We start from the raw sequence: 18350 nt of genomic DNA on the forward strand, positions 1-18350 counted from the left end.
AAGCACAAGGACTTTCTTCCTTTGTGGAATAGAATGAGTGGCGAGAACAGAAATAATTACTGTATTTTCAGTTATCTGCTGCATGATTCATCATGTTTCCTGTGTGTCACTGGCCCTCACCACCTGTGACTTCAAGGCTAGCTGCTTGGAAAGCCTGTAACGCATGCCGCCAGCTCCGACGTTCGAGGCAGTATCAATAAATGTGAGAGGGACAAACGCTTGTTTCGGTTTGTGACAAGGCACCGAATATTTTCTGACTAGCATCCTCGCAAATGGCCAGCACCCGAACAGGGCCCAGGAGCCATGCGGAGAAGACTGTCAGTCCATCGTAATCATTTTTCTCAAGATACGATGATGTGTTCACCGAATACAAAAAACCTCTGCCCAACATGGGCCTTCCGTACCTGGCCGATTTGGCCAAGGCACGCCCTAGGCCGGCGGTTGAGCTCGGCCCAATTTAGGCGGCCGACACTAACCTATGACTGGCCGAAAATGAGCCACCAAACAGAACGGAACAACACCAATGACACACTTGGCCAGATACAAGCCAGCAAGTGCACACCTTAGATCTAATAAAGATATGCATCTTTCCGCCTGCCATTGGCCCGGTTAGAAGAATACCATAAAGAAAACTGACCACCAGTTACGTAAAGCCTGCACAGTAATGAAACCATAGGCAGGATAAAGCCATGAGAATAAGAAATATCAAAATAAGACACGTTCATTAATGGCATTCAAGAATTCCTGCCCGGCATGCTTACACAGAACTTCATACTCTGTATACGTTCATTAAATACGCTTCTTGCACATTCTTCTTATTTATATACCTGACCCGGCTGACAAGGCCAGTGACGCTTACTCGTTGAAAGAAAATATTTCCGTCACTGCGGACTTGTGACGGCATACATAGGCATTAGGACTTGACTTCTGAAGCTGCAAAACAATTATTATAAAGGACGGAATGACTGCCTCGCTAGCTGTGGTCACCTCAAACCCTCAACCACGCCTTGAGAAAATGGATTAAGGAAGGCGTGAAAGAAGGAAGAGAGAAAGCTGCGCCGCAATGGAGGACTTCAGATAAATTTCGACCCCCCCCCCCTTCCCCCACACCGCGTGGTTCGCACATCACATGGGAGTGTCCTGCATTTCGCCCCCCCCCCCCCCCCCCCCCCCAAATGCGACAGCCGCGGCCGGAATTTCATACCGAGTCCTCGCGCACAGTCAAGCTGCAGGAATGTGTTCATGGAAAGCCTCCTCCTACCTTTCGCTCTCCCAACAGCAAAAAGATGACAGTTGCAGTGGTGCCGGTAATAAAGTTGCGCCGCGCAGTTTGGCGTGACTAACTATTTGTTCTTCTAAATCGGTGCCCTTTGTTTCCAGTGTGTCGTCTGTGAGAACATGCTTGTTAGTTGAAGCTGTGCGGCAAAGGCTTGACGAGTATTTTGTTTAAATTAAGCACTTGATCATATGAGCAAGTACACAAAAGAATTTAAGAGACATTTAAATCCCAAATAATATTTCACAAAACAAAGGGATACGTCAGGCTACTCTTGAACGCAAGGAGGAAGAGATGAAAGATGCGCCGTTTTTTTCATGTTGTGCGGTTGTGGGAAAGAATAGAAAAATCCACTAGATTTATTATTTTGTTCGAATTCCAATTCCACTTTAAATTCTTACTTGAAACAAGGGGACCGATGGGGTGTGGTCTTAGGCGCCGCTGTACTCATTTCTTCTTCCTCCTGCAAATCGCAGGCATCATTTGCTTACTACTTTACTTTGTTCGCTTTCATTTGGTACCTAAAATTCTGCGCTTAGACATAATTAAGTTTCAATACTGCGCGTGTTCAGTGATGATACTTGTGCACATTTGCCTAAGAACTGCACACAGTCCATCTTAAGAGCGAATAATTGACTCGTGGATCAGTAAATTTAGGTTTCGCAGGCAACGTATGCTGATGCACTGTGAATGCTGAAAGTCCGGAAAGTGATCACTGTTTATTAATGTACTGGGACCTCAAGAAGCACATAAAAGCACTAGGAAAAGCAACACATATAAGTGCACGCTGCAGACAGCGATAGCTCTCAATAAAATTAAACAGCTTGCTCAAAACGTGGTATTGAATAAGGCAATGCGCTTTAGATTTCTAAGCTCCTTTACTCTTTCTGATCACTGTTTATTAATGTACTGGGACCTCAAGAAGCACATAAAAGCACTAGGAAAAGCAACACATATAAGTGCACGCTGCAGACAGCGATAGCTCTCAATAAAATTAAACAGCTTGCTCAAAACGTGGTATTCAATAAGGCAATGCGCTTTAGATTTCTAAGCTCCTTTACTCTTTCTTTTCTAAAAGTGTAAGGGCGTTCTCGTTTACTTTAAAAATTAGCCTGCAAAGCTAAGCACCGCTCCATCTGAAGTGCCACGGAAGAAAGAACTAACATGCTCGTTATAGCCGAAGAAATACGGTACAGTCTCATTTATTTTTATTTTTTTTTCCTCAGTTTGCTTGCCCGTCCACTTCTGTGGACACAGAGAGGCACCTGGAGAAAGTGGAACGCACGAAGGTGCTCGGAGATTCCTTGCTTGTTTCAAAGAGGGCGCCCGTTTCCTCAACGCAAACTGAACGACAGCAAGAGCCTGTATCAAACAAAATACGTCGTTAACACATGAAGTTCTTCGTGGGGCGTGAAGCGCGCCGTAGCAGTGGGTTAAGTATAACTCTGACCACCTGCAGTTTTTTCACGAGAGCTACAATCTCGTTATAAAAGCGTTACTTTCACTTCGTCTCGACGGAAATGTGGTTTTCAATAACACCGGGAATCGAAACCGTGGACTCGCGCTCAGAAAGCGAAAGACATTGCCACTGACACGCCACGGCAGGTTGCGACAGGCTTTTCAAACCCGTCGCGGGAATGCAATAATTTCTGAGGCATATTAACGGCACATAGGTCACCAGTATATGAACCATAGTATATGGCCAAATATCTCAACACATATTATGTATACATACATTGCCAACGTGCGTTCTTTGCCATATGAAACTTGTGTTTCTGTGGGGTCACCGGCAAGCTCGTTTGAATTAGGCTGTTAAACTCGGTGACTAGAAATTTTCCTACTTGTACTCGACCGTACTGAAGTGATTTTTTTTCTTACGCATGAGGATTTCTGCGTACTTCGTATGTTGTGCGTTTCAGCGCTTCCATTACTCGTTTTTAAGGTAGGAGAATCTTTTTGCACCCAGCGGAAACGCTGAAAGGAAAATTCTTCTGTAATTCCTTAGTGGTGGTGTCCTCGTGTTTAAACTAGCTAACCCAACATCCTGGAGTGAACGGCGACTTTGCAGACTTTTGGAAGTATTGTACTATTTATATTTTCTTGCTTTTTCAATATTTTAGAGACTGAAAATATAACTTCAGACCTTCAGGATATACTGCGAAGCAGGTCGATACCATTGTAGAATTGAACGTTTTTTATCCGCCGATTTGTTCGTAGGGATATTTCCACTCCTTAAACAGATTCACTCCTGGTAGAGTGCAGCAGCAGTTGTGCTGCTATGGTAGAATACATTCACTCCGACTGATGAAAATGCAACTAAATGAATGCTATCAGCGCGTGGAAAAACCAGCGTGCGCAATTTTCAGTAATAAAAAAAAGATAAAAAGCCCCAGTCTGCTATGGCTAGGTTCCGTCCAAGCGTCGCTGTACGATAAGAAGGCCTTGAGGCTCGCGCCCTCCTTCCATATTGCACCGTCCGGTTTCATGTTGCCCGTAGAGACTCCTGGAGGTTCTTACTTTTTTCGATGTAAGTCGGGTGGCTGCATGCGATAGCGCACGTGGGGGAACATGTATCTAGTAGATAGCGATGTTGCTGAAACATGTCTGCCAGGCTTGGAGGCGTCTAGAATAAGCTCGCTGGGCGATTCTGAGACACACTGGTAAGCTGAGGCAGCGCCCAAGGAGCTGCCTTATTTTCCCTGTCGCTGACACGGTTGAACAAGAGGGTCCATTGCCGCAGCATTTAACGGTAAGAGGTGCCGCATTGACGTGTATAGCCTGTTGCTTTTCGGTATTTCGTACAACACTGCAGCTTTCATTTGGCGCTGACTCAACAGAACGCGTGTCTTGTTAGATGCTTGATTAACTTCCAGTTAGCTCTCAAATATTAGCAGTAGCGACGCGTGCTCATAACCTTGCACACTTTATGTTACTCATTAATCAATACCATAATTGCTTCCAATGGCTTAATATTACTTATCTCCTTCAAAAGCAAAGAAGAGGTAGCAGAAAGTGTCTGGCGAATGTGCGGACATGACACAGGGAGCTGAGTTACGTTTCTACATAGAGGGAAGCAGCAGCAGAGCGTGTGTATGGTAGGGCGGAGTGCATGACTTTTCATCGCTTTGGAATGAATACACTGAGCACAGAAGCTTTAAAACCGGATATTATCTCTAGACGTTATATGGAGTGCTACCCGCGAGAGGAAACCATAGTTTGTTACTTTTTATAAATACCAAGAGTAAATTCCAGCAGACGATGCAGGCTTTTCCCGAAAGCATGGGGCTCTCGAGGAGGATGAAAATGACGAGCAGTTTTAGAAACAAAAAGAGGCAGACAGTGCTTTAGACTTCTTTTATAATGTTTTTCAGTAGATTCATTATCTTGCATGCCTTTAAAGCAGGGAAAAGATTTTGACAGGTCGCGGTCATGCGGAGAATTTCGGTCTTCCATATATGTCGGCGGCCACGTCAATTCAGTGAACTCGCAATTACTGAATGCTCGTGCTCATGGCTGTTTCGCGAAGTTGTAATGCTTGCTGTGGCGCTGTTCCTACCCATATATCAAGAGTGTTAACTTCCTACGTATTGATATGCCGCTAGGTATCTAAGTACACCTGAGTTCCCAGGTGCACTTAGGTCTACGCGGCTAATCACAATAATTTAATCATTCTTTATTTTATTGCCCGACTGCTTTTTGCAGTGCCGATTTATTAGCTCTCAAAATGAAGCAACGGTGACAGAAGAATGAACTTCTTTCTTCGACACCACTGGAATGCTTTTCTTTTGCTTTAACAGCGCGGAATTTACGACAGCGGCTGGCCCCCTATATGTGCCGCGTTGCCGTCGGTTGCCGTCGTCACGGTCCAACGATTGGTCCTAGCGTTACACGTGCCTTTCTGTATGGATACTAATTTACATATTGGCAAATTTACTTTTGGAAAGGAATTACAGTACATTACTAATTGCTGTATGAAAATTGTGTGAACGTCATTAAATTACATTAATAACTGCTGGTAGCAAAAGGTGATGACACAACATTACAATTGCTTTCAACAATTGATTATGCAATTATTAACTTACTTTTTGGTTTTCATTTACCCATAAAAAGCAAAGTAAAAAGAGTAAAAGAAGCATCAGTGTCTCTATAGATGCGACGCACACATTCTTTGGTCCCTGCCAAATTCTATCCCCGCCAACTACAGTCGAGCCCGGATATATCGAACCCGGATATTCCGAATTAATGGCTACATCGCACACACAGTTTATCCCCTGGAAAATCCTCTGTAAAAGTGTAGGAAAGTCGCGCTGTATAACGAACTCCGATTTCACCGGTCGTTCGATATGTCCAACGGCGCGCTGCGCTCCTGCAAGTGGAGTTTCTCCTAAAGGCGCTCTTCGATCACTTTTCGCACGCGCATACGGGTCGGTTGGCCGCATGCTGGCAGCGCTGGGGCTGTGAAACCGTATGACGAGGTGAACCTGTGATGTCCGTGTGAAGGTGGCCTTCGGCCTCTTGTACTCATTTTCTAGGCCACATCTCTGTCATGCGGTGAAGCCAACATAACTAAGCATAGCCGAGCGGTGGCTCTGGCTTCTCTGCCGAAGGCGTAGCGGAAAACAACTATAGCATAATTTCAATAAGATTAGTCTATTCATAGTGTACTGGTAACAGGATTAGACATATTGTGATAGGTAGTGGCTAGTTCCAAAGCCCTGTCCGCTGCAGCTTCGATGCGAAGCACGCTAGGCCTATAGCGACGACTAGCGAGGGGGGCTCTGTCAGGATGCCAACGGACGGCCCGTCGATGCAAGAAGGACATCACTAGCGTGGGTACAATGTATTCATCCTTCTGGTTTACAGATAAGCTTATCTATTTTCATTTTTTATATATCGAATAATTGATAGAGCGAACTTCAGTGAGGTATGTTTCTGGGCTAGTTGGTTTTGCGTTTTCGAAGAAGACAGGCACTACAAGTACACGTACAAAAAGACGAGGAGACGAAGGACAGCTGAGAACTTCCAACTGTTTATTCCGAAAGTGAAGCACATATATTTACAGCACCCATATGTATATCTAACTATTTCGCTATCCCTTTGGAGTTCGAAATATCCGGGTTCGACTGTATTTCCTCAAACCTCTTCTTTTCTATATCATGGGACATTACTAAGCTCAGAAAACGCCAACAAAACAAAAAATAACAAGCATGGCTCGTCACTCACTGCACTCAAAGCATAAACGAGCGGCGGACACTATGCCTCGCTGCCCGGAGCTTTCTGCACCGTTTCAAGACTCGAAGCAGGTGATTTATTCCCTCAGTGGTCCCAAAAATCGACCTCAGCAGCCTGAGCTCGGTAATGTTCACGCCATGCGCATTTCCACCGACCCCTCTCGCACCCCGTGGCGACGAGCGTAACGAGACACCACTGTGCCCTAAGTCGACATAATCTTGCGACTGCCTCAGTGTGATCTCGACTATAGTTTTGAACTCTGACGTGCACTATCTGCCTCTGCGGCACCCAAAGTATAGCTTTACATCTTGCTGCTTGGGTGTTGCTCGCGACGCGTGCACTCCCGCCTTGTCATCAAATACCAGCAGGCAGCGAGCCAATAACGGAGGCACGGCCGTGACAGAGGACACCGGTGTTCTCGGATGCAGTACTACGCAATTCTTGCCGCGCATGGTTCCTGCTCTCAAGTTCCCCAGACGGTCGTGCGAGAGACCAAAGGCGCAATCAGAGCCTCAAAAGATATAGAATATTAATGAATATTCTACTGAAAAAAGATAACAAAAACGAATTGTGGACAAGGGTTGAAAGGAGCCTGAATTTGGCTAGCGGGCGTTAGCAAACGTTTGGACAAAAGGACTTGTCCTGTCGAAACGTCGGCTAGCGGAATCAGGCTCTCCCTCAACACTTGTGTACTTTGTTTTGTGTTATCAGGAGTAAGATCTTCCTACCATCTCTCTATCATCTAGAAGGAGCTCCAGATATATACATACATATGTCTATGTACTAAAATTAGGAAACAAGTCTCTGGAAATAAAATTCTTCCGCCGGAAATGTTAAGCTATTGGGCATTTTTTTTTTTGGAAGATGTATGAAATTGCAGGTTTCAGCACCAAGTTATGTTTTACACTTAAAACATTGCATTTTCAAGTGAATGGAAGAATTAAGCTTTTATTGCTAGCGTTCCTTGCGTTCCTGGGAGTACAGCAAACAAGAGAAGTAGCAATACAGTGTTAATATAAATAGTGACATTATTGACAACACGAAAGGCATCCATTTTCAACGCAAGAAAGGTACTTCAGAAGAATAGCCTGAGGGGCGAGTTGGTGCATGATGCATGGTGCAAGAGCGTAAGGCTGAAGCTTTGGGAAGAATTAAGGTGTCTGTGAATGGAGTGTATAAAAGTAATTATGCGTAAAATGCTCTTTCGCTGACGAATAATTAGAGCGGCGTGCGTTTTAGATTAGACGCACATGCTTCCCAGCAGTAAGTCGTCTGTCGGCAGCGGAAATGCGTTACGGGTGCTGTGGATTATACTTGCAGTTTTAAATAATTCAACAGAGAGTTTTCTTCAAACAGTGATGAAAGATAATATAATGCGGTCTGTAGAGGTTAATTGTACTGGCAATCCTTTTCACGTCATAGGGAGCAATTAACAGATGAATAATTAACTAATATTTCTGGTCATGCATTTGTTTTGGTGTCAAGGTGCAAGATTATGTTGCAAACTTGAAGGCTGCCAACACTGAAACTGAGCTCTCTATGATGAAAATGGGGGCGCAAACAAAACGGAGACACAGAAAGAAGACAACAAGACGAGCGCCGTTTTAACGCCATTTTCATCCTAAACAGCTTCCAACTCGCCCAACTTTTCACTCTGCTAAACTTGAGCTCATTTTTTCAATTTGCGAATCACAAAGTTTTTTAAAATATAGAACGCGAAAGCGATCTCTTTGAACACTCCTGAAGTTCGCTTTCCCGCGTTGCACATTTATGAAAAGGCATCGCTGCCCGTGGTGTCATCACAGATACAAGGTCACCGTCTTCTGCGCCATAAAACACATGAACTTCGTGACTATTTTGTGCCTTAAATATAGAAGTGGCACCATTTGATCAATGTGCCACCCTAGCACGTTGTCGAAAACCCACTTTTTCAAGTTCACTATCTCGAACCAGAACACCGATTCCGGTATTTTAAAAACTGAGCTCGACCTCGATGCTGACGGTCTTCAATTTCGCTCTACAATCTTGCTGAAATATGCCTAAGTTAGGTAATTTTAGTTAATCATCTGTTTGCTATTTGCAGTTGATCACCGTAAATAATGTCCATTTGCCGCACAATCCATCTGCACCGACTACACCGAAGTATATTTCATGGCTTTTAGAATAAAATAATTTAAAATATCTGGTATAAATATATTTTGTGTGAAATAAGACATTCTTAACTTCCATTTGAATGGAGCATCTTAAGTTTCATCGCATAATAGAATATTAGAGCACAAGAGACAACGCTTACTCAGTACACCTTGTACAATTTGGTGTATAGTGTTACTGACATGGCGCCTTATTCCTTTGCGTTTATTCCTAAGAAATCGTAATAATATGGGCAAGATGGTCATATATATTTCACGTAAAAGTACGAATGCCAAGTGCAGCATCAAGAGATGTATGCCCATTACGGCTGAGGAAAGCTCAAGTTGCATTCAAGATGAAGATGGAAGCGTCAGTGGGGTCAGTGGCACCCAGTGTAGTAGAAGGGCGCTTCACACAACACCCCAACTACGGCCTTTTTCATCTCTCCTCTGGCCCTACTTCAATGTGCACCTCGCTCAATAATACACGATGATAGCTTAGTAAAATATGACAAGAAAACCTTATTTCAAGAAGATATTTAAATTTTCAATTTTCTATTAATAAGCAAAAGATCAAGAATTTCCATGCGCCGTACCTGCGTTGCCTTTTTCGGTACATTTCGTTATGTACTTCACGTTCCAAAGCACACCGATCTTGCTTGGAGTGTGTTTTGTTGTGCTGAACACTTTCAGCGCATTCTACTGATATACGACATGGTGCAAACCTAGCGAAATGAGACAGAAAGGGGCTTCTGCCTGCGCCACCAACTATAGCAGTCCCTTTAATACTGACAGATGCCCATTCAATCTACACTCTGCTCAGTGGCCGACTCTTAGAGCCTTTTCCCTCCTGCACGGAATCATTCGATCCTTAACAAATCCTGACCGCCCCGTTGGTCCTAACTGCTTTTCCGGCCCACGTGAGCCATGTTTAGCTAGCCAATTGCGAGGAAATGAGAGACAGTAGCGTTTTCAGTACAACCGCGAAGAGAAAGTTAACAATCCCAGCGTCACCTGAGTCTTCTTATTTGCAATGCATTCATTATCGTGCTACTGTTGTACATTCTTTGTTTATTATAACATCAATATGTTTCCAAGCTATTGAGAGTACTGGTTATTGCAATTATTGATTTTTTTTTTCTTATTGCCTGCTCACTTAAAGAAAGCGTTCGTTGAGCCGCCGCGGTGGCTCAGTGGCTATGGTGCTCGGCTGCTGACCCGAAAGACGCGGGTTCGATCCCGGCCGCGGCGGCTAGAATTTCTTTGGAGGAGAAATTCTAGAGGCCCGTGTACTGTGCGATGTCAGTGCACGTTAAAGAACCCCAGGTGGTCGAAATTTCCGGAGCCCTTCACTACGGCGTCTCTCATAGCCTTAGCCGCTTTGGGACGTTAAACCCCACAAAAACAAAACCAAACCAGAAAGCGTTCGTGTAAAGCTGCGTATAGTTATATTTAAAATGGATTTACTTTGATGAACCGTTTTAACCACTCCTGCTAAAGCTGTGCATGCGGATGGGGGTATTAATGAATAAATAATAAAAAGATACTTGTGCGTTGCCAGCAATTAAATTATACAGACTAAAGTTCCAATATCCTGCTGCATACGTGCGTTTGTACCGGAATGTTTGTAAATGTCGGTCCGTGTGGGTAGAGAACTACCTCGCTATTAACAACAACCTTCAAAATGCCCTAGGCGCTCCTGCAACGCTACTTTTTTTCCGCCGTTCTTTCTTCGAGGACAGCTGATCACACTTCATTTGCCTATAATTTGTTATTTTTTCTTGCTTCTCGCAGTATGAAGTGATCCCAGTCATGACTTCCAAGTTCATCCTCCTAGCGCTCGTGGCGCTAGAGAGCCAAGCCGCACGGATTGACATTCCCGGTGACATCATGCTTGGAGGCCTTTTCCCCGTCCACCATAGGACTGGCCACAGCGGCTGCGGGCCCATAAACGGAGAGCGCGGAATTCAGCGACTGGAAGCCATGTTGTTTTCCCTCGATCGAATTAATCAGGACCCTTCATTGCTAAACGGGATCTCGCTCGGGGCAACCATTCTGGACTCATGCTCGAGCAGTGAGCATGCAGTAAGAGAAGCACTACACTTCGTTCAGCCGCCTGCGGACACGAGAAGCTTAAAGTGCGCCGACGGATCTGTGCCCAACCTCGATGAGAACAAGCAGAAAATCACGGGCGTGGTAGGCGGATCTTACAGTGAGGTGTCCCAGAAAGTTGCCAAACTTCTGGGGATCTTTGAGGTGCCCCAGGTCAGCCCAGCATCCACGGCCAGCTCGCTGGGAGACAAGACGCGCTACGAATATTTCGCGAGAATTGTGCCCCCCGACACGCTGCAAGCGCACGTTATGGCAGATATCGTCCACCACTTCAAGTGGAATTACGTCTCCCTCGTGACTTCCGAGGGTTTGTACGGTGATTCTGGTATGGCGTCATTCTTGAGGGATGCCCGTTCAGGAAACTTCTGCGTGGCTGTGCTGGAAACCGTGCCGCGCCTGGCCACTGAAGCCACTTTCGATGGCATCATCCGCAGCCTGCTGCAACGGCCGAATGCTCGCGTGGTCGCACTATTCACGCGAGGCGAGGATGCCCGGGGTCTCCTGGCTGCTGCCAAGCGAGCTAACGCCACTGGGCACCTGGTGTGGCTGGCCAGCGATGGATGGGGCAGGCAGACTCAGATCGTCGAAGGCCTGGAAGAACAAGCCGACGGAGCTATCACTGTTGAGCTTGACTCCCACGTCATTCCCGAATTCGATGAATACATGAAGAATCTTACGGTCCTCACCAACCAGCGCAACCCTTGGTTCAGGGAGTACTGGGAGGACGTGTTTCAGTGCAACGTCAGCGACCCTGCCCAGGAGAACAGCACGTCGACATCATGTGCGGAGTCTCTGCGTCTCGATGAGTCCAGTGGATATCGACAAAGTTCAAAGATCCAGTTTGTCGTCGACGCAGTGTACGCATTCGCCCACGCACTAGACGAGGCCTCGAAGCAGCTCTGCCGAGGGCAGAATGAAAGCTACTGCGAGGCCCTGCGCCAGCTGGACGGAGGGAGCTTCTACATGAATTACCTCTTGAACACTACTTTTCGAGGCAAGTTGTTTTCACTTTAGACTTGAGACATAAAGCCGAAGCGATTATTGCCATCCGTCATTCATTTATTTAAAAGAAAAATATTAATTAATCCTCGGGGCCCAAGAGCATTAGAGAGGGGAGTGCGGTGCAGCCTAAATAATATACAAGCCGCAAACAGCTAACAATGCGCAACAGCCACAAGGTAAGAAAATTCAGAACAACATTACGAATTGCAGCATTTACCAGGATAGCACAAGGGGAAGGCGATTCCAACTGACACTAGCTCTGGGTATGAAATCATCGTGAAAAAATGTTTTTGTTACAAGACAGGGTTTGAGCTTTGGGACCAGGATCAATGCTTTCTGAGATAATCGATGGTCGTGTTAACTTTTCGTTCCTGGTAGGAGTTTAATAAATTTTATGAAATAGAAATAATAATAAATTAATCTGAGTTGTAAAAGAAACGGCAGGGATAAAAATGTTTTCATGGCAGCTAATATACTAGCGCGATGGTACTAGTTAGAAAGTAGGAATCGATGCTCAATTTTTGACTGCTTACAATTCGGAAATGAGTGATTTGATGTCAGGGCTCCAGACAGGTGCCGCTTATTTTAATTTCGAGCGGTCTTGGGTTTTGTAAAACAGAAGTTTTAATGAACTCGCCGAACGAGAAAAATTTCTGCAAAGGTGCCCAAGCATGCGGCGAACGCAATTTACTATATATAGTCAGCATGGGCTTGAAAAGCCCTGAATTCGGTAGAAGCACTTCAGACTGCCAAGGTGTGGGAATTCGAAAGGTTTAGTTTTTGCCCGGCCGCTCTTTCTGCGAGATGGTTCGTCCGCGTGGTTTGTTGTACACGAAGACCGACACATGTTCGGAACCTCGAGCTGCACATAGCTACTCTAGTCTAGGCCAAGCGGGCTACAGGAGGAGCAGATGGCGTCGCGTCTGGGTAGACGCGCTCCATAGATTAGAGGCCGCGGCGAGAGAGTGCCTTGCGCGTGGGCGATCCCATCTTGGATCCGACTCAGGGGGATCCATCAGATGACGTCACTAAGCACGCTGCTTTTCCTCCTCACCTGCCTACCTCACCACGAGTCGAAGTCGGCATGGGATCGCCCGCACGCCGAGTTGGTGCCGTGACGTAACGCTATATGCATGCACCATCTATCGGCGCAAAGAGTGCGCCTGGCTCGGAGACGGCTGATGACGTCATCTTTTGGGGCCATCTCTGCCTCAACAACAACAACGCCGGTCGTCGACGGAATTTCGCCTAATGGGGCTAGTAGTGCTTTCGCATTTAAATAAAAGTAACAAGATTGGAGGGGGACCCTCAGTCCTCTAGCCAACGCTTCGCAAGAGGACTTCTCTTCGTCTGGGCAATTCGTCACTGGCAGAGGTTAAATAGGGCTTTCACTCTAAAGAGCCAGGACCGGTAGTCGGGGTTAGGGCGTGGAGTGGAGAGGGCGGCAAAGTGGCAAATGCGAACTCGAAAAAGCTGTTGCTCAGGCATGGGGGACTGCGACAGGCGGCATGGTAAATAGCAAGTCGGGTTAACCTGAAAAATGTGAGATAAGACGCACTTTAGACAGCAAAACCGAATACGGTAAATGTTAAAAAAAAAATGAGGCGAAGAGGAGTGGGAAAGAAAGGCGTTAAAAACCGTTTTTGATGCCAGAGAGTGCCCGAAGACAGGAAAGGAAAAAAAAAGGTTTGGATGGTGGGAGGGAGGGGGGGGCTGGTGAGAAGGGCCACTGGAAAACGATAGGCAGCAAGTACACAACCCTCGTTTATTTTGTCTTGTTTTGTCAAGAGTCCCACCTGACTGTTTTTTCTGTACCATGGATGTTAAGCTGCTGGTTAAAAGAGAAATATACAAACCCAGGTACAATGACAAGGTTTTTCGAAAAATGCACTAAATATGTTTAGTACAGGATAGAGCTCACTCGCGAGAAATGCGTGAATGCGTCCAAGAACAAACACATCAGGCATGCCTGAACCAATAAATGAATGGGACAGTAACGCATAGCTCGTAGCTCGATGAAGTGAAAAGGTTTTTCTTTCGCCTCATTTCTTGCGGCCTAATACCAGGGGTTGTGGCTTTATTAGTTAAATGAAACCAAATTCAATGCAGTTATCGTCCCAGATTTTCTACCATGCAACTAATACCATCATCAAGCAGCGATCTGAGTGTATCTTCGGGGAAAAAAAAAGAAATGGACCATGCATAAAAACCAAAAGTCATGCCATTCTAGATACATGATGCCCATACAGGTTTTCTTTGCGAATAACAGAATATAAGTCACTGAAAGATGCTACAAAGTCAGGGGAGTAGCCAGGACGGCGGGGGAGGGTGCTTATGAGGCTTGATGATTGTGCAATCGCGTGTAATGATACGGCATTTAGAAATGATTGAAAACTTTCTCAGTTATGGAAGACAACTTAGTAACTGCTTCGAAAGGGGACCTATTTTATTTGAAAATAAGCAGACTCAGCTAGTTGCACATTTAGGGCGCTGTCTGCACTAGCTCTTGACTTAGCGTTAAATATTGCACTCATATTAAACAATGAAATTGATTTATTGATTCATTAATTTATGTATTGATTCAATGCCAGACTGCCTACATGATTCATTGATAATTTATTTATAGATATAGCTGGCAGCATTGTTCACTTCGACCAGCTCGGCGACGGCCTGGTCCCTTATCGTATCTACAACTACCGGCGCCTGAGCAACAGCTCCGAGTACGACTATGTTCCTGTCGGTCGCTGGGAGCCGTACACGCTGCACCTGGACTCCGAGAAAGTGCTTTGGAGCAGCAGCGACGAAACCGGGCAAGCACCGGTGTCCGTGTGCAGTTCCGATTGTTCCGTGGGCTACATAAAACTCCTCTCGCCGGGCAACAAGTGCTGCTGGCAGTGCACCGCGTGCGGGCCCATCAGGACGGTGATCGACGAATACACCTGCTCCGACAACTAACCGCCCGGCCAGTCACGACGAAGAGGAAAGCAAGGTGCATTTTCTGATTGGTTTCTACCGGCGGGGTGATCCTGGGACGCCATCCTGGCAGTGCTAATAAAGCGGCGCAAACTTTTTCCTTCATTTTGTTTTCGTTTTATGGTGCCTACAATTTTCACAAGCCAGAAACTGCTCCTTGACAGTGAGCAGCATATAGATGTGGTTTTGCAAGGTGACACTAAGCTAGTTAAAAACTGCATTGTTAACGAGTTGAACTCTTTAGTGCATCATAAAATCTGTGGGGCGTCTCGATAGAGAATGCGCTTCCTCGCCGTTCTGAGACGGGCCTGTGTCTGACACTGCAGCCATGTTGTATATCTAGGGGTTGCAGTTTTATGTTCCTATTTTTTTTTAAATTCGTCCTCATCATCATCAGCCTGACTACGCCCACTGAAGGGCAAAAACCTTTCCCATGTCTCTGTCCCATCCTGTCCAACCAATTAACCCTGTCCCAAGGAAAGGGTTAACTGAACACTGTTCTTTGCCAGTTGCGGCCACCGTGTCTCCGCAACCTTCATAATCTCATCCGCCCCCCTAACTTTCTGCCGCCCCCTGCTGCGCTTCCCTTCTCTTGGAATCCACTGCGTTACCCTCAAGGACCAGCGGTTATGCTGCCTTCGCATTACGTGCCCTGCCCAAGTCCATTTCTTCCTCGGCGGACGGCGGAATTTGGAGGACCTTTTTCGGTGTTTATTTTAGAACGTAAGCTACGGCTTTTATAGGCGAATATTCCTTTCTAGGAATGAACAGCTGACGCTTTTCGATGATTTAGTTTAGCAGTCCTGTGTGGTAAGAAGTGATTCAGAGTCTTTCTCGGCGTTTTTGTCAGCATGAACAGTTTATTTACCAGCAACTGACGCGCAGATGGAAGTACTTGGAGCCGTGCTTGTAGAAGGAATTGCTTTCGGCATTAAAAAAGTAAAGCAAGTCAAATGAGACAGCCGTCAGACAAAATGCAGATGAAACTTTTGATAACTAGCCTGGCATGTTATCGTTGGTTTCTCCAGCTGGGTTGAGCGAGAAGGCGGGACAACACGTGGTCTTCGTATGTGCGGCAATTATGGAACTGCAGATAATCCTCGCGGTAGCCAGAGCACGATACTTTTTTCGATACGCCCAAGCATAGTTTCGCGCCACTGTTCTACACGCAGCTAATGAACCTGCTTAAGCAATTATCTGCTTTAAGCTGGTGATGATGGTGGAAAAAACAGTGCTTAGCTAGCAAGCGGCGAGAAGTGGTGCTTCCCAGTCCGTAGAGGCGAGTACGATAGTGGCGGAAATCCTCAAATCGCACACCTTTGCTGCTTATTTAACAATACCACCGTTACGTCAGGCCCCTGGCTTCCCTATTCAATTAATTTTCCACTTTGACGGACTGTAACTCGTACTGAACAGCCAGGGAGCTATGCCTTCCATGCCAAGAATATTTACCTTTTTCGCTGAAACCCCAATTTCGAAAACTGAATTCGATGTACCTTTATCGGATTTTTTTTATTTAAACCAAAAAGTCCAACCCCTATGTATAGCTCTCGGTCACGGTCAAGCAATGCCGCGGTAGAAGCGCGCGCGACCAATCCGGTCATTCGGGTTTTGGAGTGTAACAGCAGTAGTAGCTTTGGCAGGAACGTTCGACGCTGCCTGAGCCACACCTTTCCGCTGAAGCGTAAATATTCCGATTGGGTGTCCTGCGCGATTCGCTCAGGACTGAACTGGGCGAATAACATAACGTTTTCACTTAAACTTACCAGTAAAAGCACTTCAGCATTGACTCCTTCATTTAGAAAGAAACGGTGTTCCTTTCTTCCACTATATTTGCGTGTCTGCTATGGGATGTGATTTGAGTGCTAAGTTGTGCATTTTGTCAGCTGAACCTCTCCATCAGTTCTTACAATGCTGGCAATTCCGTGCCACGCATGAGAATATTCAAGATGAGAAGTTTTACCGAGCATAATCATGTTTGTCTGGCAGTAAAATTATTTGATGGGGGCGCTGCCGTTAATTTTAGGCCGCTCCATATGAGGCATATTAAGGCGAAAGCCTTTAATGTCTCATCGTTGTAAGCAGCAGTTGTCGACAGAAATGTCACGCTTTTCAATTGGTAGAAATGGTCGTGACGTCACAGTGCGCGAATTTCAAACGGGACCAATTTTACTTTGGCTAGTAACCATGCAACCAATTGAAGGGATCATGCAGTGATGCTCCAAGTAAGTGGGACTGAGCTTAGTTAATTGCTTAATTACCCAATTAGCCTAACTAACTTGTCTAGCCAGGCCATACCGAGCGCCTTCAGTGGGCATGGAACAGCAGCAGCAATGCAGCAACGACCAATGTTCTTCTATTTCTTGGTGCAGGTCAGTCCATGTCCTTCTTTGCACTGTAAACGCACAAGTAATGTCAACCTGCTGCTTGTACCATGCCCAAGTGTATTCATGTGCATAGTGTGCGAATGTGTATATGTGCTGAAATTATTGCTCTTAGGTGGTGATATTGAACAGAACCCAGGGCCCCCTAAAAAAGATGCTAGCCAGTCCAATGATGACGTAGTCACTCTGTTAAAATCTTTAAACGAAAAAATTGATAAGAACCATGGCGAAATACTCTCCCAGCTCAATGAAGTTCGGCAAACCCAATCAAAGCTTGAGCGTCAAATGGCCAGTATGAACGATAGGCTTGTTGCCGTCGAAGAAAAAGTAGCTGCCTCGCAAGCCTCCAGCGCCTTTGACATTACCCGGGAAGTGTCTGAGGCTGTACAGAATGAATCAGCGGCGTTTCATAAACGACTGGATGACCTCGAAGACAGGTCAAGACGCGATAATCTACTTTTTCACGGCCTCCCTGACGCGCAAAACGAATCATGGGATGAATCTGAAAAGCTCGTGCGTGAAAAGCTTCTTTCTGAAATGGACCTTGAGCTACCCAGCGAGGCTATAGCACGTGCGCATCGGCTGGGTAAATTTTCGTATGAGAAATGCCGTCCTGTCATAGTCAAGTTTACGAATTTTAAGATCCGAGAAGCTGTGTTTACTGACCGAACCAAAATGAAAAATGCTGGGGCAAAGGTTACGGAAGATTTCTGCTTGTCAACTCGCAACGCACGTAAAAAACTTTTCGACTTTGGACAGGCAAGTGGAGAGAAGTACGCTATTCGTCAGAACAAATTGTTCATAAAGAATAAGTGTTACATCTACATTTCGGCATCAGATAGCATCTGTGAATATCATATCAATAACGAAGCAACCCCACGCAGCCCTGATAGTAATGCCTTGCCAGCCGATCTTTCTACCGCGTAGCTACCTGCTCGTGGTCATGACCTTCCAAATGACATATGCGTTTTGTTCTCTAATATTCGTAGTGTTCTTAACAAACGTGATGAACTGTGTACTCTCATCGACACGTGCGATGCAGACATTTTGGTACTGACCGAAACCTGGCTGAATTCAAAGATTTCGAATGATGAAATACTAAACTGCGAAAAGGATTTCATTACTTATCGATGTGACCGTGGAGACAGAATAGGAGGCGGTGTTCTGATAGCGGTCGCTGATCATCTGCATTCTTCACACGTGTCACTTGTTTCTTCACTAGAATTTGTATGCGCCTCTATA

At 45.7% G+C, this 18350-nt stretch overlaps 1 protein-coding gene across 1 annotated transcript; it reads left to right on the plus strand.

The window, feature by feature from the left end:
• Nucleotides 1–3866: 3866 nt before the first annotated feature.
• Nucleotides 3867–14829, plus strand: LOC149351558 (metabotropic glutamate receptor-like). The gene is made up of 3 exons (XM_089580904.1): nt 3867–4025; nt 10432–11743; nt 14378–14829. Exons 2-3 carry the CDS (start codon nt 10450–10452, stop codon nt 14704–14706), a joined length of 1623 nt encoding a protein of 540 aa, XP_089437030.1. The 5' UTR covers nt 3867–4025; nt 10432–10449; the 3' UTR covers nt 14707–14829.
• The last annotated feature ends 3521 nt before the right edge of the window (nt 14830–18350 follow it).

Source organism: Amblyomma mixtum, chromosome 3, assembly GCF_055824585.1.
Source record: "Amblyomma mixtum isolate Tamu chromosome 3, ASM5582458v1, whole genome shotgun sequence".
Taxonomy (NCBI): Eukaryota; Metazoa; Arthropoda; class Arachnida; order Ixodida; family Ixodidae; genus Amblyomma; species Amblyomma mixtum.

Bases quoted from the DNA above. Each gene is read 5' to 3' on its own strand.
- LOC149351558 (XM_089580904.1), top strand. From the start codon at position 10,450: ATGACTTCCAAGTTCATCCTCCTAGCGCTCGTGGCGCTAGAGAGCCAA. The intron at 11,744-14,377 runs GCAAGTTGTTTT...ATTTATTTATAG, and splicing joins CTTGAACACTACTTTTCGAG to ATATAGCTGGCAGCATTGTT.